This window comes from Sus scrofa, chromosome 13 (genome assembly GCF_054392235.1).
Source record: "Sus scrofa isolate SSC_HxYL_T2T_F1_AM1 chromosome 13, Sscrofa_HxYL_maternal_Yorkshire_Landrace_v2.0, whole genome shotgun sequence".
NCBI classification, from domain to species: Eukaryota; Metazoa; Chordata; class Mammalia; order Artiodactyla; family Suidae; genus Sus; species Sus scrofa.
In genome coordinates this window covers 115,501,185-115,522,296 of record NC_139395.1, presented here as the reverse complement: position 1 = coordinate 115,522,296, position 21,112 = coordinate 115,501,185, and the positions used below count along the sequence as shown (strand labels likewise).

Below are 21,112 nucleotides of genomic sequence, written 5' to 3'. Positions count from 1 at the left end.
CGTGGTTGACTCCTTATCATCTGAGGTTTCTTTTACCGCTCACTCTGTTCTCTTCAGAAATAAAAAGGTGGAAATCTCTGGGGTTTGGTAAATTCACAGTGGAATGACTGATCTTGCTGTTATTCTGTGCCTCTAGGCCGCTGTAATTACTTTGTTCAGAGTGAAGTGTTTCAAGGTTTCGGGACAAGAACATTTGAAAAGCCGTAAATGATTAATTTGGTGTTCAAAAGTCAAGGGATAATCAACCCTGCCTCTTAGCTCAATGGAGAGGAGGAGAGTAACTTAACCTTATTTTTGTTATTGGACCTCTTGTTTATATGAACCTTTAAAAATTTTTGCACACTATTTCTCTCTCCTTTAATGAATCTTAACATGAAAACAAAGTAAATGTTTGTTTACTGATATATGTAGAAATTAAATCCTGTATTTTTCAGCATTAAATTTGAAAGCAGGTAGAGAAGGCAATTAATGTTTTGCCTGCTGAACAACCTCCTTTTCCAGAAACTTCTACCTCTGAGAAATGTCTTATCCACTAACTCCATCAACATGGTAGGTTAGTACAGCATGACCCAAGCCATGAGGATTCCCCTCGTTTTAAGATCCCAGACCCTGGAGACAGTCCATTGGTTCACTGGACACTACCTGGGCAATTGCAGTTCCTAGAATTAAGACTGAGTAGTCTTAGTCTCAGCATCTCTAGCTAAGGAGATATAAATCTGGGAAATATTGGTATTAGCTGTTTTTTTAAAAAAAATTTTTTTTTCATTTTTTAGAGTAGTGTTATGTTCACAGCAAAATCAAAAGAAAGGTACAGAGATTTTCCATATACTCCCCGCCCCCCCCACCCCTACTTCCTCACCATCCACATACCCCACCAAAACAGCACATGTATTACAGTGACACATCGTTATCACCCAATGTGTACAGTTTACATTTGACTCTTGGTGGACTTTCAGTGAGGCTAAGACTATAATCCTCTGCAGAAAGCATCAGAGCTGGAGTCTAGGCCTCATGGAAGGGCAGTGGTTTACAGAAGCAGAGGAAAGGCCCACCTTCAGATAAGCCCTTACTTAACCAGGCCCAGTTCTCCTACATGGCCGGCCTAGGGCCCAGCTAGTGGGCCTAGAGCTCTGTGGCTCCCTTGCATTTTGGACCTCTCAAGAGACAGCAAGTGTTCCCATGGATGCTAACCCCAGGCTGGCCTCCCTACCAGGCAGGTCAGGAGGGTAAAGGCATAGGGTTGACATTTGGGGATCTAGTACCTTCAGAGTATGGCTCCAAACTGCAGATGAAGTCCAGGGCCCCCCAGCCTCTGCCCCATGCCTTGCACACCTCCTGCCCTTTGTTTCTCTGGCACTCCAGCCCTTGCCTGGCCAAGCTGCCTTCACCTCAGCTCTTTACCTGGGGTTTACCTTGCTTTTTCTGCATCTCCATTTCCTTATCTATAAACAGAAAGTAATTCTCTTCTGTATGGAGTCAGATGTTGGGCCATCAGCCTGGAGAAGAGAAGGCCCAGTGGCTGAGAAAATGGTCTTGACCAGAGTGACTCTTGAAATCAGGACTAAGTGGGGGTTGTGGCAGAGAGAGATTTTAGTGCAGGATGAGAGAAAACAGAGATGGAGTAGGCTGGTTCAGGAAGTAGTGAATTCTCAGTTTTAAAGGAGGTTAGAGAAGGTGGAGAGTCCTTGGTAAAAATGCTGGGAGTGGAGAATACACTGGACTTGAAAACTTCAGCTGAGAGAAGTACTGGCACAGCTTTGGAGTCACACAGATCTGAAGCTAAGTCTTAGTGCCACCTCTTACCAGCTGGATTACCCTTCTCTCAGAGCCTCATCTGCCTGGCACCGTGGCAGGGAGATGATAAGAGTGTGGCTTGTAGTGCTTTTACAAGAATCCACTGAAGTGGGAGATACGGAGGAGCCAGCAGGCAGTAGATGCTCCATACCTGGAAAATATCTTTAAATTGCCACTTTGGTTGTAAACAGAGTAGAGGGCACAGTGGGGAGGACATTGCTGCTGCCCCTGGAACTGGGGTCTGGAAGGGCCACCAGCAGGCAGAAAGAGTGTATTCTAAGCAGAAGAAGAGGGAAAAAATGAATTGGTGATACACGTATTGATTTTTTTTTTTTTTCTGAACTTAATTCTGTTCCATTGCTTTATAAGTCTGCCTTTCCATTAGGGCCATACTGTGTTGATTAATCTGACCTTATACTAAATCTTCAAAATCTAATAATATTAAGTCCTACAAGTTTGTTCTTTTGCAGGGTTGTTTTCACTATTACACATCCTTTGAATTTCCATGAAAAGTTTGAAATCAACCTATCAATTTCTACAAGAGTCTTCCAGGCTTTTGATTAGAACTACACAAAATGTAAAAACTGAGGGGAAAGGATATTTTCACAATTTGAGTCTTCCGATTTATGAATGTGGTCTATCTCTCCATTTATTTAGATCTTTAATTTCCTTCAGCAATATTCCAAAGTTTTCAAAATGCAGTGATCTTGCAGATCTTTCATTGGATGTATTCCTAAGTATTTTGTAGTTTTTGATGCTATTGTCAATGGGATTTTTTAATGGAGATGTAAATGTGTTGAACTTAAGTGCTCAGTTCAATTATCTTGGGAAGTTTTACACACCTATACAACGATCACCATTTTACAAAATATTATAGAACACTTCCATCATCTCAGAAAGGTTCCTAATGCCACTTTCCAGTCAATCCCTGCCCTTACCCTACCACCACTAGAGAACCATTTCCTGGTCTCAATCGCTATAGATTTAGTCTTGCCTGTCTGGGAATTTATATAAATGTACTCATGAGTATGTATTACTTTGAGTCTTGCTTCTTTGACCTATTATAATATATTGGAGATTAATCCACATTGTTTTGTGTGTCAGAAATTTCTTTTTATTGATGAGTATTATTCCATTATTATGCATAAATAGCAATTTTTTATCCATTTATGAATAAGGCTGTTTAAAGATCCTTGTATGAGTTTGTGTATTTATGTTTTCATTTCTCTCTGTAAACACCTAGGAATGGAATTACTGGGCCATAGGGTAGATGTAGGTTTACTACTCAATGCCAACTCCCCACCTTGGTGTAGGTAAAGATTTCAAAGTTCTCAAAGGTTTACTTTGTAGCACTGTGTATTCCTATCCATTTTTTCTTTTATGGTTATGATTGAAAAAAAAATGTATATACTCATGGCATATGGAAGTTCCCAGGTCAGGCACTGAATCCAAGGCACAGCTGTGACCCACACTGCAGCTATGGCAACACCAGATCCTTTAACCCACTGAACCAGGCAAGGAACCAAATCCACACCTCCTGAGCCACCCACCACAGTGGGATTCTTAACCCACTGCACCATGGTGAGAATTCACTATCATTTATGATTTTCATGCCCCACCCAAGAAATCTTTACCTACACCAAGGTGGGGGAGAGTTTCTCCTATATTTTCTTTTAGAAGCTTATGGTTTTAGGTTTTACATTTTAGGTCTATGATCCTTCCCCAGTTTAAATTTTTTTTTTTTTTTTTTTTGTCTTTTTAGGACCACACCCATGGCATATGGAGGTTCCCAGGCTAGGGGTCCAGTCGGAGCTGTAGCTGCCGGCCTATGCCACAGACACAGCAACACAGGATCCAAGTCTAGTCTGCGACCTACACCACAGCTCATGGCAACACTGGTGAGACCAGGGATTGGACCCGAGTCCTCATGGATACTAACTAGTTGGGTTCATTAACCACTGAGCCAGGACAGGAACTCCCTCAATTTAAATTTTTATTCAGAGCAAGAAAGCATTTGAAATTTTTTTTTCCCATACAAATACCTAGTTGTCTAGCATTAAAAAAATAAAAAAGACTTTCCCCAATAGGGAGCGTCTAGTCCATTTATAGTTAACATAATTTTTATATGATTGGATTTAAGTGTGCCATTCTGTTACTTTCCATTTTGCATCTGGGTGGCCCCTTCCTTGCCTTCTTTTGAGTTGAGTAATCACTAGACTCCATTTAATTTCCTTGATTGCCTTCTTAACTATTGCTTTTCTCATTTTTAAAATTATTTTTTAATTGATTGCTTTAGAGCAGGACTTCTCAACCTTGGTGCTATTGACATTTTAAGTCAGATGATTTTTTGCAGTGTGTGCTTTCTTTGTATTTAGCTTCGTGTGGTTTGCTGATCTTCCTGGTTTTATAGGTTAATGTTTTTCATTAAATTTGAGAAATTTATGGTCGCTATTTCTTCAATTATTTTTCTGCCCCATTCTCATTCTTGTCTCTTTCTGACATTTTAGTAACATAACTACTGTTTCATAGTGTTCTTCATGTCCTTATAGGACATATTCAATTAATTTTCCTTCAATCTTTTTTTTCTTGTCTTTTCTTCAGATCAGGTAATTTGTATTGATTAAGTTCGCTTACTCCTTCTTTGGCCATCTCCAAGTTCCGTTAAGCCAATCCAATGAACTTTTCATTGCAGTTTTAATTTTTGTTTTAGAATTTTTATTTTTAATTTTCTATTTCTCTGTAGTGATTCCTTGTCTGTTTCCTTATTAAGACCATAGTTGCCTTAAATTCCTTGAACAGGAGTTCCCGTCGTGGTGCAGTGGTTAAGGAATCCGACTAGGAACCATGAGGTTGCGGGTTTGATCCCTGCCCTTGCTCAGTGGGTTAAGGATCCGGTGTTGCCATGAGCTGTGGTGTAGGTCGCAGACGTGGCTCGGATCCCGCGTTGCTGTGGCTCTGGTGTAGGCCAGTGACTACAGCTCCAATTAGACCCCTAGCCTGGGAACCTCCATATGCGGCAGAAGCGGCCCTAGAAAAGGCAGGACAAGAAAATAAATAAATAAATAAATAATAAATAAATAAAAATTCCTTGAACATATTTAGATAGCTGCTATAAATACTCTAAGATCAATATCCAGGCCTCTCAGAGTTGACTACTATTGACTGCTATCTTTTCTTGACTCTTGGTCAAATTTTCCTGTTTCTTTGCATGTCTGATAATAACTCGATTTTATATTGTACTGGACAATGTGAATGATATGATAAAAGTATATACATATTCTAGATTCTATTATCTTTCTCTGAAGAGTTTTGATATTTGATTTTTGTTCTGGGAGGTAATTAAGTTATGAGCTAATCGTCGATATTTTTTTGACAGGGGGAGGCAGGGGGAACATATTATGGTTTGTCTGAGCAAGTCTATAAAATCCTAAGATGTTCCCAATTAACTTCAATTTGTTGGAACTCAACTTGCCAATTCTGTCTCTCTTGTGGATCTTGCCAGCACTTGGTTTTAGGCTCAGTTAGGCTAGAGCTGAAGCCTTCATTTACAGTGACCCATGCTCTTTTTTTTTTTTTTTTTTTTTTAATGGAAGTATAGTTAGTTTAAAATGTTGCATTAGTTTCAGGTGTACAGCAAAGTAATTCAATATTTATATACTCTTTTCAGATTCTTTTCCCTTATAGGTTACTGCAAAATATTGAGTAAAGTTCCCTGTGCTATATATAGTTGGACCTGCACCACAGCTCACAGCAATGCTGGATCCTTAACCCACTGAGCGAAGCCAGGGATCGAACCCACATCTTCATGGATACTAGCTGGGTGCATTACACACTGAGCCACAGCAGGAACTCTTGGTTATCTATTTTATATATAGTATTGTATATGCGTCAATACTGAACTCCTAATTTATCACCCCCTCTTCCCTTTGGTAACCACAATTTTTTTTTTCTGTCAGTGGATCTATTTCTGTTTTGTAAGTAAGTTCATTTGTATCTTTTTTTTTTAGATGACACATATAAGTGATATCATATGGTATCTGTCTTTCTCTTTCTGACTTACTTGACTTAGTATGATAATCTCTAGGTCCATCCATGATGGTACAAATGGCATTATTTCATTCTTTTTTATGGCTGAGTAGTATTCCATTATAATATATACCACATCTTCTTTATCCATTCCTCCATTGATGGTCATTTAGGTTGTTTCTATGTCTTGGCTATTGTGAATAGTGCTGCTATGAATATATGGGTGCATTTATGTTTTCAAATTATGGTTTTTCCTGGATAGATGACCAGGAAGGGGATTGATGGATCAAATGGTAGCTCTATTTTTAGTTTTTTAAGGAACCTCCATCTATTCTCCATAGTGGCTACACAAATTTACATTGAGAGAGGTCCTTACTCTTAATACACAGCCTAAGTGTCTCCACTGGATGCCTCTCCACCCTGCTTGGTCCAGAACTTGATATTCTCTAGCAATACCCAAGCTCTAGTGTTTCTATTCCACTCTCCATCCCACAGCATCCACTTTTGCTTGAACCTTGGGTGCTGGACATGCAGTGATCCCTTGTCTAGGGACTCATGAGGGGCCCACACATAGACTTCTGAAGCTCCCCGTTACAGCTCTTCATAGACTTCAGCCACGTTCAGTGTCTTCACTTCAGCACAGTTCTGCATGGACTCCAGCTTCTTGTGCCACAATCAGAAAAGTGTCCCCTCACAGATAGCTGAGGAGATCATGGGACAATTTGTGATTCCTACCCTCAAGGATTGCTCTCTTGCACTGTCTTGTGCTGTCCAATGTGATCCAATGCCTTAAAACAGTTGCGTTATACGATTTAAACTTTATGTAGTTGTTTATGGTGGACAGCCTAGTACAACACCAGTTAATCTGTGAGAGCTGGAAGAGGAAACCCTTTTAGATGCCTTGGTAGTTTTTGAGTCTTAGATACGAACCATTCTCGAGGCCCTGCTTAAACACTTAGATTCCTTAGGTTACAAGAAGCACCACTGAAATCCTTATATTCATATATATATATATATATATATATATTTTTTTTTTTTTTTTTTTTTTTTTTTTTGTCTTTTTGCCATTTCTTGGGCCGCTCCCGGGGCATATGGAGGTTCCCAGGCTAGGGGTCTAATCGGAGCTGCAGCTGCCAGCCTACGTCAGAGCCACAGCAACCGGGATCCGAGCCACATCTGCAACCTACACCACAGCTCACGGCAACGCCGGATCATTAACCCACTGAGCAAGGGCAGGGACCGAACCCGCAACCTCACGGTTCCTAGTCGGATTCGTTAACCACTGCGCCACGATGGGAACTCCTGAAATCCTTATATTAAAGTTCTTTTTCTGCTTAAGCTATCAGGATCTGTTGTTGTTAACTCAAAAAGCCAAATAAATTGTCATTATTATATTTATAAAATAAAACAGAAGGAGGGAAAGAGAGAATATAACACATCACCGTAAGTGAAGATAGAGTGTTTGTTAACTTCTGATTCCCCTTTCTTTGGATCTGTGGTTGGTATTGGAAAAGTCTATAAGTCTTACTCTAATCCAGATGACAAATACCCACCCTGAAATCTCTAATGACACCCTTCCTTTTATGCTAGAAAATTTCTATCCATAGAAAGAAATGGAAAACCAGAATTTGCAGACTGCATTTTCTACTCTGGCTATCAAATATTATTTTTAAAAGAAAGGAGAAAGATAATCCAAAACTAGGCATATTTTTCTTTGTTATGCTCAATCCAAAATCAGCCATCTGGTGATTAACTTTTCTTCTTTTTCTAGGTCCCAAGCTCTGTTTACATCTTTAGAATACCTAAAAATAGTATTATATGTGTGCATGTGTATACATATATCCATTTCCCTCTGTTTCTAAATTCCACACTGTTCCTGTATCTTGTGAAGATCTTTGCAGATGGATATTCTCTTTTGAACACTCTTCTCAGAGGTGTCATCCCATTTTGCTGGAGTTCACATATGTGTATAGCTCATCTCTTATCACCTGATAGTGGTTACACTATATAAACTTTGTTGTCGTGGCATAAAGCTGGGTAAAAGGTGCATTAACACTAAATTTTGATGGCATCTATTTGTATACATTTTTAAAATTTCCTTTATTTTGAATAGGAGCTGGGCTTATTCCTATTCCAAATGAAAAGTGCTCCAAGTCTGATAGTCATGAAACCCCCCACCTCTTGCTTCTGTTTATGCTTTTAAAAGTCTTATCCATGGCTCATGAATTGTTTTTCTGCTTTCTATATGGAATCCCAACACAACAGCCACTCCAACTCACATTGAGAAATTGTAAAGTTCCAGCACAGACATGAGAACATAAAATGAGTTTAACCAAAAGAAAAAGAATAGCAGCAGTCCACAGTATAAAGTCCAGTAACTTTAATGTGTTAATTTTTGCTTTAATCTTGTCATCAAGGGTGAATTTTTAGCTGTTCATTTTATATACAACAACACAGAATCAGTGATTAAATGAACACATTAGTCTCTACAAGGCTAAATCTACCCCTAGCACACATCCAAGGGACCTGAATGACACAACATGCATCTTGAGTGACCGTGCCAGTACTGCCATATGCCCTGAACTCCACAACAAATTGACATTTTAACTTTGTTTCAAATGTCTCTTAGAGACAAATATAGACTGGTAGGTATAAAAACCTCTAAAGAGTACCAAGCGTAATGAGATTTTACCAAGTTTTTGTTGTCTTTTATAGGTAATTTTCAGGCACCAACTTACTAGAAATCTAGCCTGATTGATTTGAGCAGTCCTTTTGACCTATGATTTAATTATTAAATATAATTGGAAAATCCATAAAAGAAAGCATTGTCTAATATATTATGGATCCTGCTTCTTTTCTAATAAAAAAATAACATGAATTTAAAATAGCAAGAAAATGCTGATATGAAGAACATTTTTCTTAATGTTGAAATAGGTGTGATAAAAGCATATGCAAAATCACTGTTTCAAAATCATCAGGGAACAAGAGCAGACCTTTTGAGATACACCATTCATGAAAAATACTTCTCAGTTACATGAGGTTTGTTCCCTTACTTCTGCCAACCCTCCTTTCCTTCCTTAATAACTGGACTCTTCCTATGGTTTTTTTTTTTTTTTGTCTTTTGTTGTTGTTGTTGTTGTTGTTGTTGTTGCTATTTCTTGGGCCGCTCCCGCGGCATATGGAGGTTCCCAGGCTAGGGGTTGAATCGGAGCTGTAGCCACCGGCCTACGCCAGAGCCACAGCAACGCAGGATCCGAGCCGCGTCTGCAACCTACACCACAGCTCACGGCAACGCCGGAAAGTTAACCCACTGAGCAAGGGCAGGGACCGAACCCTCAACCTCATGGTTCCTAGTCGGATTCGTTAACCACTGCGCCACGACGGGAACTCCTCCTATGGTTTTAATTTCACCAAATCACGAACAGGTTTGACTTAATGTGCATTTCCTTTTGTATGATCCCTTGATTAAAAACAAAACAAAACAACAAAAACTCCACTTCTGATCACAGTGAGATATTCCCAATCTCTTATTCACTATTATTCCGATTCAATAGGATTCTAACGTAATTTATCAATAGCTAATATTACTTGGATAAAGAAGCAATTGGTATAAGCCGAAAGACACATCTAGGGAAGATGACCACGCAAAGAATTTAGAAAGACGTGTTGGCTTCTGTGGTTAAAAACAAGTCTGGTATTCAGTTTTGCTTTTCCATACAGAAAATAGATGTTGCTATATTTGTTCAAAATGTAAGACTTGAATTCTGTGCCTAGACTCTGAAATGTCTAAAAGTAACAATGGCTGCCAAATTTATGATTTAAAAAAATCTGGCATCTGGTCTTCACAATTAAGATCAAGAAATAATAGTGTTCCTGAAATATGTTAATTTTCTATATACTAAATTCACTTATTTACATAATCAAGGAACATTAATGGTAAACACTCTCAGTTCTGGGTTCTCTTTTGGGACATGAGGTTGGGACGTAGCTTCCTGGGAACAAAAATAAAAACAGGCAATGGAGAGATGTTCTCATTGTTCCCTGGTCTCCTTTGCTGCAGTTCTCTCCTTTCTCTAGAGAATCCTACAGGGAGCCATACCCTGGCTTGGATCATACCACCACTGAGCGCTTGCATGGCTGCTGCCCCACTGGGGCAGAGGCTTCCCCAGTGGGACAGCTTGACCCCTGCCCTGGTCCCCAGAGGCTCTCTATCTCACCTCCCCAACTCCATCCTTGGGAAACTAGATGATCTAACGTGGAATAATTATCTGATGCAATTTGCTTGGGTGGGGGCAAGATATTCCCAATCTTTGACAATTCACTGTGTTTTAAGTGTAGGAAAGAATGACTCTAATTCTGCCCTGTCCTTAAATATCTAAATTCATTAGAAAAGATCATGAAAGATGCCAATTTTTACCCCATTCAGCCAATACTAAAAATTGCAGTATCTGTGAAGCCTCCACTGAGCTGTAAGTGTCAAGGTGGGGATGGTGCCTGAGTGCTTACCTCTAGGTATACTCCTTTCAGACACTATACACTTGGCATATGGTAAGAACTCAAAAAAGTAATAATAATAATAGACTAAAATATACAAGCAGATTTACTTATAACAATTAAATCTGTTCATAATATAAATCAATATGTTATAAATGCAATGATGGTCACACATATATTTAAAAATTGTACATTTAGTAGTTAGGAATTATGTATGTGAACATAGGTCACATTGGCATGTTGTGGAAATACTATTACTGTTTTTCAGACTTGTTAGAATAATTGTTCTTCTAAACTCTAAAATGTTTTCTTCTTTTGCTTTTATTTTCTTTTTCCTGGCTGACCAAGGGAAGGTTGAGGCATTGCAAAATAGATTTCAGCTCCATAATTTTAACTGAAGTTGTGTGAGTGCTGTAAGTCAAAACCATTTGCTTTAGTATTTGAAAGAGTAAAGTATAGATAATGCAGATGTCATTGTTTCAATGTGAACATGTATTTCCAATAGATTTTTAAAAGGCAAACACTACTATCTAAAATAAGAGCAGAAGTTACTGGATCTTCTCCATTTCTGTTCTTGTTACTCCATTTTCTGAATATATGCAGAGATAAAAGAGCAATCAAGATGATAAATATAGTCTGGTTATAGTCTAGGAGCCTAAATCAGGGGCGGTTCTAGTTTTCCCCCATGTAGCAGGATTTACACCTTTTCATTATTACACTGAGTAGTCACTGTTTGTCTTTGCCTAACAGAGATAGATGGGAATTTAAAATGTGCACAAGAGGCATCATTCTCTTTGGTTAGAGATGTCTAACGCACCATTTCCACAGGAATTTTCAAAATTATATGAGCAAACATGCCCTTTTTTATTATAGGGAAAACTCTCTAGGAAGCAGGAACATGAAATAATTCTGTGCTTGGTTTTTATGAAATTGTCTGCTTTAAATTGAATACTCTCTGGTATTGGTGTTGGCATTTAGAAAATAACCAGTTTTAAAACTCATCCCCAGCTGTAGCCGTGACTATGTTTATCTGACTTCGGTTTTATGGGGGTACTCTAAAATGGAAGGTCTATCATTTAGTCTCTCTTACTATTTAAAAAAATTCTAAAATGCACAAATTCTAAGGATTCAGGGTAAAACCATGCTTAGCATTTGGAAAGTAAACAGAACCTAGGACAGTAAAAGTGGTTTAGAAGAGGAGTAACTAAGATCACATGGATACATTGTCACTGGGAAAGATTGCGAAAAGGACTGTAATTTTACAACTTTACAAATACAAATCAGAATTCATTCTCTTCAATGTCGTCTCCTTAACTTTAGAAAGAACACAAATATCAGAAAGCATGATTCATGCTATAATAAAATCTTTTCTTAATTTTAAATATTTCCTTTTTTATTATTCTTATTTTGTCTTGTATATTTTCTTGAAAATGCTTTTCTTTACATTCTGATTTTGATCACACTGAAAATTAATTTTGCATCTTTTACAATTAAAAAAAAATCTGAACTATTTTTCTTAAATGTTATTCTATCTGTTCCATCAGTCCTATAAAAAGGGGGTTTAGAATTGGACTTATTAACATTTAAGTAAAACACTAGACAATACTCTAAATGAGAAGCCTTGTATTTGAATAGGTGAAAAGTGGGAAAAACTGCCTTCTACTATGGATCAGCATGAAGGTGTCAGCAATTGCTATTAAATACAACCCATACAGGTGAAAGTCTAATAATCCGAATTTTTGATAACCCACTTTTTCCATTCTCAGTGTCTGAGGGTCCTATAGGTTTTTTTTTTTTTTTCTCCAGTCCCTTGACTATTACTTCTACCTTTGTTTCTGCATAAACACATTTAAAATTATGCACTGCATTTAAATTACACAACATGTAAAAATATGTTGAGATGATGCATAACATCACATTCATCCTCTGAAATACTTCGTGATGAAAGGTGATGAGAGATGTGGCTGGTATATGGTCCCTCTCTTACAGAGGCAGTGAGTGACTCAGGTAGACTGCCCTGCCCCTCTCCCCTCCCCCCAGTCTGCCATGGGGGCCCTCACAGTAATCTGCTTGCACTCAAATCTAGGGACTCTGGTCCTTAAGAGGGTTTGCGATTAATTTGGACTTGTCAAATGTCAGAGGGGATTTTGTGGTACTAATGCCAGATTATAGGTCTTCTAGACTAAATGAAACCACATCTTTAAATATAACCTAGACCTTTGCTACTTGCTTACTTTTTGGTGGAGTTTAGAATTACACAAATGCCTATGATGATCTGTTAAAATGAACAGTGACTACATGCTCTCTTCAAAGTCCTTAACTTAGATTTATTGAAGTGATTGTACAAATGATGGTGTGGTTATTACTTAACACAAACATGACCATAACCAAGGGTTCTTGGTTAAAGTTTCCAGCTTAACAGTGGTAAAAATAAAAAAGTAATGGACAAAGCATCAACATTATTAAGAATTAGCAAATAAAGTTACATATTAGAAAACAAGTTTAAAATCACATATCTAATAGAAACCTTAGAGTATTAACTGTCACTTGCCATTTGGAATCTGCCACCTAGCCTAAGTGATTTTACTTTCAGGTTTATACCATTTTGGATAACAACCAGAGAGAGACCATATTCCAAAATATTGGATGTAATTTTAAGGTAATGACTACCCCAGATTCACTTGGTACCATGTTTTTGACTAGATCCTTTTCATCTGTTATTTTGGGATTATCTCTCAGAGCTGTCCAAACATATTACCTAGGCTGAGAGTGATGATTATGGAGTTACAGTCAAGCTTTACATTTTAGGCAAAAAATTACTTGCCAAACCTAATTTTACGTGTATCATAAAATTTAAAAGGAGGGACAACATGGCACAGGAATTTTAGCATGAATGATAAGAGAGTAAATGAGTAAATAGTGGATACATAATTTTTAAAAATCTAGTTAGGATTTTAAAAATGAATACCAAATATGCTATTTCCCCCTTTTCTCTTATTTAAAAAAATTTTTTTTCACTCTCACATAGTGATAAAATGTAAAAAGATTTATTTTGATTCCATTTGGAAAGCAAAGATAACCTTGAAAAAGCAACTGAAAGCTCTTGGAACGAATTTGAGAAATCTCTAGCTGTGGCAAGACTCTTGCTTATCATTCACATAAAAAGAAAGGAACTGAGGTTTAGAGTTTTTCTTTTTTTGTCTGTTGTCTTTTTAGGGCCTCACTCGCAGCATATGGAGGTTCCCAGGCTAGGGGTCGAATTGGAGCTGTTGCTGCTGGCCTATGCCATAGCAATGCTGGATCCTTAATCCACTGAGTGAGTGAGGCCAGGGATTGAACCCTCAACCTCACTGTTTCTAGTTGGATTCATTTCCACTGTGCCACAGTGGGAATTTCAGTTTAGAGTTTCAAGTTGGGCTTCTACCATCAATATGAGGCTGCTGATGGTCATTATTAAATCATACTATTTCTTAATACTGTTTTCATTAACAAAGCAACCTCTTCCGTGAAAGGACTAATTCTTCTGAATTGCAAACTGTACTGCAAGTACTATGAGTCATAGCAAATGAGAAAACAGTAATATTTCCGGTGCCAGAATTTGTCAGGGTGGGTCCTGTGGAACAAAAGCTCCTTGGAATGTTACCAGATGTTACTCAAAAGAGTTTCTGTGGTCAGATTTATCTGGATAACACTGAAATCACATTTGCAGTGGTTTTCTCTCTCCGCTCCCCCCCCCCAGGATGTTTAAATTAGAACCCTTGATGTGCTTACATGCACTAACTTTTCTAAGACAATATGTTTCCCAAAGTCATTTGACCCTGGAAACTTATGTTTGAAAGAGTATCTTTGGAACTTGTATTCTGTGGAACACACTTTGGGAAACATTATATTCCATTACTCCCGCAGTGTTTAGCTAGTTAACTTAAAAGTCTACACATGAACAATTTAATCCAGAGGCAATAAAAGAGGCCCTGGCATGGGTAGCTAATAGTTGTGACATTTCTGCAGAGCTGGATTAGGGATGCTGGTGTGATGAGCCAAGGCAATCTGGGGGGAATATTAAGAGATTTAGTCTAATAATGGGTCCAAAGGAGGAAAAATTTTTCTGAGATCATTGGAAAATAAAACTTTATCCAGAGTATGTATTCCTACGGTTTCAAGTGTACAATGAAATTCTGCCTTTTCTAAACTTTCTGTGTTCACATTTGCAAGAGAGTTAGATCCGGCAACAACTCAGGGGGTAAAAAAATAATCAGGAAAATCCAGGTATACCTGGCAAAGGAAAAAGTGATTACTCCCTCTGTGAGTCCCTCATGTTTTGCCAGATACCCCAGTGATCCAGTTCTATCTTGTGATCCACTCCCTAGAATCAGCCCAGACAGGACTGATGATGTCATCTCTCGCGCAGTTCTGTTTGCACAAGGTGTATGTGGGTTAAAATCATAACAGTTGTATCAAAGAAGACCAGTTTTCAATTATCCAAATCACATATGATCCTACCTCTATAAAACACTCTCTGTAATACTCATCACATAGACAAGATCTTAGAGGACAATGCCTTCAGTCCAAGGCAAGGACTAGAAAGTAGCCACTGGTTACCAGTAACGTGTACAGTCATGTTGTATCAGAACAGCGACCCCAGCGTTAAGTGCCCTGGGCAAGGTGGCCAGGTGACATAAATGCTGGTCTTGGGAACTAGCTATGGAGCTTTCCATATAAGTATTATTTATGCCTTTGATTAGAGAACTGCAGATACAATGAATTTTTTAAAATTTCCCTGCCTCCCCCCTCCCCCCCGCCACCCCCAACACTAACCCATTTTAAAGAGTACAAATCACTGGCGGAGCAGCAGGAGAGCAGTGCATTAATCAAGCCCTGGGCTTGGCATCTTGCCAAGGGCTCAGAAGCACATGACTATTCATTCCCAGCTTCATTTCTAAAAGACTGTAAAACCATTCCAAAATTTGGCACCATGGGGGCTATTGGCAATGCGAACTCGAGCTAGGGAGACTGGGCAGCCTTGGGTGACAACTCCAAAGCTTCGGCAGTGCTGTTTAGGAAAGCTTCACATGCAAACTTCTCAAATCAATTTCCCTAAGGCGTCTCAACCTTCCCTGTCCCTAGGAAATGGGAGCTGAGTGGCCAATGAGCCTTGGAGATCCTGGGGTGATGTCTGCAGACCCTCCTCCCCCAGCTGGAGGAGGCTCTGGGAGGGAAAACTCCAGGAGCACAGGGGAAGTGAACAGAGTAGCCTGACTTTAGACATAACTATGAGTCAAACTGCTACTATTTTGCCTAGAACTTCTATTTTTTTTAAAAATCCACAAGCCAGAGTGGGAGAAAAAGAAGCAGAAAGGGAGTAAAAAATATATACCCTACTTAGTTACAAGTCAGAAATGAATGAATTCTACAAAGCAAAGTTTAGAAGATGCCTTGGGAAGCGCAATCAGATTGAAAGTCTTGCACTCAGCACCAGCTGCTAAGACATTTTGCAGGGCAAAGAAACACTAATCTACTAATTTAGTAGTCTTCTTTTTCGTCATTATCACCAAAACCATACCGTCTTCATTTTAGACAATAACAATAAAGACAGGATTTTAAAATATCTTTCCCTTGCTAATGAATTCTGGGTTAGGTTAAAAACAAAAAGGGAAAATTGACTGTGTATTGTAACATGCTGATACTGCTTATTCCTGGACTCCAGTTAGAAGGTGGGCTTTGGTATGTCTCCAGAATCAGAACGTCCCAAATCACCAAGCAAACTCAGGCCACCTGGCCTGACTGCCCCATCACTGATCACAAATGGGATGTTGCCCATATTCCCCTTCTACCCCCACCACAAATACACACATCCTGATGGTCAGTGTCTCTCAACAGGCAAATACTCCAACTGACATGGTGGCAGGTATTTTGTACTAGAACATTCTGTGGCTAACCCCCTCCCCCCAGCAAGGTTCTAATAGTGTAAATTCTAATGCTGCAGTTTACAAAAGTAAGCAAATCTCTTGGGAAACCATTATTAATTCTTTCAGTCAAAGTAAGGTTAAGTGCTTGGAGGAGTCCAGACAGATTACAGTCCTTGGCGGCCACCACAGAATCTTTTCATCCTCCCGAACCTGCTTCAGGAAAGTTCCACAGCTGTAGAAGGGCTGGGAAGCAGCACTGCGGGCAGGTGGCCAGTGATCAGGGGCTTTTGAGAAGCTATAACGACAAATGCCCACTCTGGAAGGACAAAATCAAGCAGACACTCTGGCATTTCAGGCACAGAGGGATGGGGATGCAATGAAAATCTTGTTTGGCCATTAAGCCACCTCAGCAGGGAAACCCAGCATATAGGTTAACGTAATCATAAAATACTGAGATTGGAAACATGACTTTGGTGATACAAAATGAAAAGAAGCCAGTCTGGCTCCCAAATAACTCAGTGATTTGCAGCTGACTGATAAAGACTGCTGCCTCTCCACTGTCAAGTAGAAGACCAGTAGTTTACCACCCGAATTCCAAAGTGTGGCTTCAGGGAACACACATGCAGTTCTAGGCCAGGCTGCTGCTTCTCAGAACACTGCTTGAGAGATGCTTGAAAGCTACTAGAATAGGAGAGGGGGAAAAATGCACAAAACTGGGCAGCTGGAGCTCAATTCAGGAAGGCCAACTCCCCAGCCTTTTCTCCCAATGCAGATGGCAGTCTTCCCAAGGGCCACTGTGACTGATTCAGCCACTATTTCTCCTATCTACCCTTAAAGATGGAAGGAATTATGGTATTGAGATTTGCTTTTTTCACTTCTTGGTAATGTAAGAAATTGTGGTGTCTGGTGGTAAAGTTTAACAGCTGCCTATCACATAAGGTAAGGTGTGAGCAAAAGGCTAAGGTCATGCACGACTAGGATAAACGCACAAAGACTGGTCAGGTGGTACACAAAGTCTATTGAACTAATAAAGGGAAAGTGGGGGAAAGGTTATTTCTGCTGTGCAGGCGGCTCACATCCTCCCCACATCCCTCAGCCTCCAAGAGCAGCCACAGAATAATAAACCATGTCCAGATCTGTTTCTTGGCTGCCGCAGAGCAGAAAACCTAGGCTCAGGAGGACAGTGCATTCTTAGGACAGCTCTGCCTTTCACCCCCGACTCACAGGTGACCCTGCAGCCGGTCTCCTAGGAGGTTTGTTCTGCTCACTGCTCCAACGAGAGGACACAAAGTCTGATGCCTGGAGGGCCCTTTTAGGGATCTTGAAAACAATCTTAAAAGGAGACTATATGGCACATATGCCATTCACGTCATACATGTGAATCTATAGCTATATATATTTTTTTGAACATTGGATGGAAGAGTTGGGAAAACACAAAGAAACCATTTTCCAGCCTCTCAACTACATTGGCCAAGAGCAGCCTCTGTTCATCACAGCACATAGACTTAAGATGGCCAGGAAGGGGAAATCCGGTATCTGGGATGGATGATCCTAACTGTAACTCCCACACCTTTCACTACATTAAAAGAGACCAGTGTGTTGAAAGTCCTTTAGTCTAAGGCAGCTGTGACCCCTAAGGGATCACTGCTCTTCTGTTTTGCTGCTATTCCTGAACTTCACCACCATGACTGTTATATTGTCAGGGCAGCCTCTGTAAAATGACTGTAAAACTATGCTCTTGGCCCCAAAGTGAGGTTCATCCAAGCGGTCCTTGATGAATCGAACAGCTTCTTCGTTGCTGAAGGCATCCCAGAGGCCATCTGACGCCAAGATCATGAACTCGGGCTGGAGCTTGTCCAGGTCAAAGGTCAGGATATCTGGGTCTGGGATGACCACATTGAGATTTTTCAGCGGATAATCCCCCAGGGATCGAGACATGGCCAGGATACCCTGGACCCTCCAGGAGCCGTTGAAACTGATGAAACCACCTGGAAAGATAGAAAGATCCCATTAGCTTGACCAGCCGCTTTCTCACACCCCTGGTGCAGTCCGGGTGCATGTATGAAGGGCTGACCTACTGCCTGTGCTCCTTTCACCCCACCCAGGCACTGCCAGGGGAGCAGCATTCCTGCCACAGAGCTTGAGGTTCGATGCTTTACCAGTAGATCCTCAGGCACTTATCCTTGGTATCTTAAAGACCTATAAGACTAAATATAAATATTGATGGTAGGAGGTATGGTTGGGTTAGGGCATCCATTTTTACTTAAGGACATCTTGGCAGCTCAGTGACTGACAGTAGGGAACTCTTGGGTGGGGATCAGGGGACAGTGGCAGATGGATGGTACCAGAGACAAACCACTGGGACCCATCACTAGCTTGAGGCTACCCTTGGATGTGCCTATATTGATCTCAAAACAGCTCCTTGAATAGGATCAGGATTAAAGAATGGTGTATTTTAGCACAGTCGTTAAAGGCTTAGGCTCTTGGGCCAGACAGCTTGGATTTGATTCTTGGCTCTATTACTTGGAGCTACATGTGACTTTGGATGAGAACCTCTCTCTGATCCTTGGTTTCCTTAGCCGCAAAACAGGGACAATAATATTATCCATTCCATTGAGGAGTTGTGAGAAATAAAGGAGTTATTCCCCATAAATCACTTGGCACAGTGCCTGAATATAACATTCATTCAGTATTATCTCTTTTTTTTCTGTCTTTTTTACCATTTCTTGGGCCACTCTCGCAGCATATGGAGTTTCCCAGGCTAGGTGTCTTATCGGAGCTGTAGCCACCGGCCTATGCCAGAGCCACAGCAACGAGGGACCCGAGCCGTGTCTGCAACCTACACCACAGCTCATGGCAACGCCGGATCCTTAACCCACTGAGCAAGGCCAGGGATCGAACCCACAACCTCATGGTTCCTAGTTGGATTCGTTAACCACTGAGCCACAACGGAAACTCCATAGTATTATCTATCTTTTTAAGGGAGCTAGAGTTTTGTACATTTACGCATTGTTTGTCAGATATTTATTAAATATATATTCCACTCAGGGCAATTTTCAGACTCTAAAGTTATACAAGGTCCAGACTTTCTCTCAAGAAGTAGACAGTCTGGCAGGATGGAAAAGTCACATGTATTAATTAATAGCTACAAGCACAAAACAGTTTTCTCTCAGGGAGAGACTAGTACTTGCTAAATGCTGTAGGCAGATGGAGGAGAGAGGGAAGATTTCTGGTTGTGATGATCAGGGAAGGGTGAGCATTAAAACTGGGCTTTGAATGACGGGGAGGACTTCCATGGGTAGGGATGTACGAGAACATTCCAGGAAGTGTGGTCTCTTGGCCACGAGTGTGGGCTCTGGAGTCAGACTGTCCTGGGCCTCAGTTCTGATCTTACCGTTTACTAGCTATGTGTCCTTGAGCACACAAGCCTCGCTAAGGCTCAACTTCCTTGGTTGGAAAATAAGCGTAACATTATCAGTCTCATAAGAGAAAGAGGGAAAGAAAAAGTGTGTATAAAGTGCTTGGCTTAGTTCCCAGCAGAGTGAGCACACAGTCAACGGCAGCTGACATCACTGATGTTAGAAACAGCAGAAGGATGGAGACAGAAGGACCAACATGTATTTGGCCTAGACTGGTTGCAGTGCATTGTCACATAAAGCAGGAGGGGCATAGATGTCTGAAAGGAAGGCTGAGGTCAGAGAAAACACACACAAAGATAGTAAAACCAATCATCATCCATAAAGACCTGCTGTAAAATACACCCTGGACACAGCAGATGGATTAACCTCCTTGGAGATGGTGCCCAGATTTGCTTCTGTAATCATTGTTGGGGTGGGGAGGGACAGGGAAGAGGAGGGAGAATAAAATGGGGTGACATTTCAGAAGAGAGCGCTGGATGCTAAGGTGACATTTCCAGGTGTATTGTATTCTCATCCCTGTCTGTGTTCACACAAGAGCAGGCTAACGGGATCCTAAGTCCCGGGTCACAGTGGACCCATGGGGAGATGTTATTTTGTAAGTAGGGAAGTTCATCAAAGCTTAATAGATGCTCTTAAATCATTGTTATTTTTAATTTTTAATTTTTATTTTTTAGAGCTGCACCTGCAGCATATGGAAGTTCCCAGGCTAGGGGTCGAATCATAGCTACAGCTGCCTGCCTACGCCACAGCCACAGCAATGCCAGATCCAAGACTCATCTGCAACCTACACCACAGCTCACAGCAATGCTAGATCCTTAACCCACTGAGTGAGGACAGGGATCCAACCCTCGTCCTCATGGATACTAATCAGGTTTGTTACCATTGAGCCACAACAGGAACTCCTTAAATCATTGCTCCATCCCATCAACAGAAAAGCTCCCCAAAGCTTTCATTAAAATTATTCTGCATCCCAAGCAGTCACTGAAGCAGGAGATTATAACACTTTCAGACTCAATAGTTATAGCTTCCTACTGTAAAAACTCAAATGTTGATTAGGTTCTGGGTAGAAGCTGACGTGTGTAGAGAGAGTCAAACTGCGGGCTCCCCCAGTCAGCAGGGGCCCTTCCTGGGCAGAGATGCAGGTGACAGGAGCTCCTTCCAGCTGCAGGGCCTGCTACCTGGCATGTCACACAGAGGCTGCATACTGTGGTTGTCAGCCTGGGGACAGAAGGATTTCCTCCCCTGCAGAGGCAGATGAGAAACCCTCCCACCCTCCAAAATTGAATTATGAAAATGTAATCATCAACTGATATCTCCCTTCAAGTCTTCATCGTCACCTTAGCGGGGCCTGTGCTGACCACCTCTGACATTCCCCATCCTCTGACCTGCCTTGTGTCTCTCCATAGCAGTTAACACTGTAACATACTAGATAATTCACCTGTTTTTACTTATTTATTTATTGTTAGTGTCTGT

General features: G+C 40.5%; 1 protein-coding gene across 5 annotated transcripts in view; it reads right to left on the bottom strand.

The window, feature by feature from the left end:
* Positions 1-12,620: 12,620 nt before the first annotated feature.
* Positions 12,621-21,112, bottom strand: part of PPM1L (protein phosphatase, Mg2+/Mn2+ dependent 1L) — a 336,602-nt gene continuing 328,110 nt past the window's right edge. For all 5 annotated transcript variants that reach the window (XM_084987490.1, XM_021069737.2, XM_084987493.1 and 2 more), the window contains one exon: positions 12,621-18,208. In XM_084987490.1, coding sequence (XP_084843616.1) covers positions 17,862-18,208 — 347 coding nt within the window. In that variant the 3' untranslated portion in view covers positions 12,621-17,861. The remainder of the gene's footprint in view (positions 18,209-21,112) is intronic.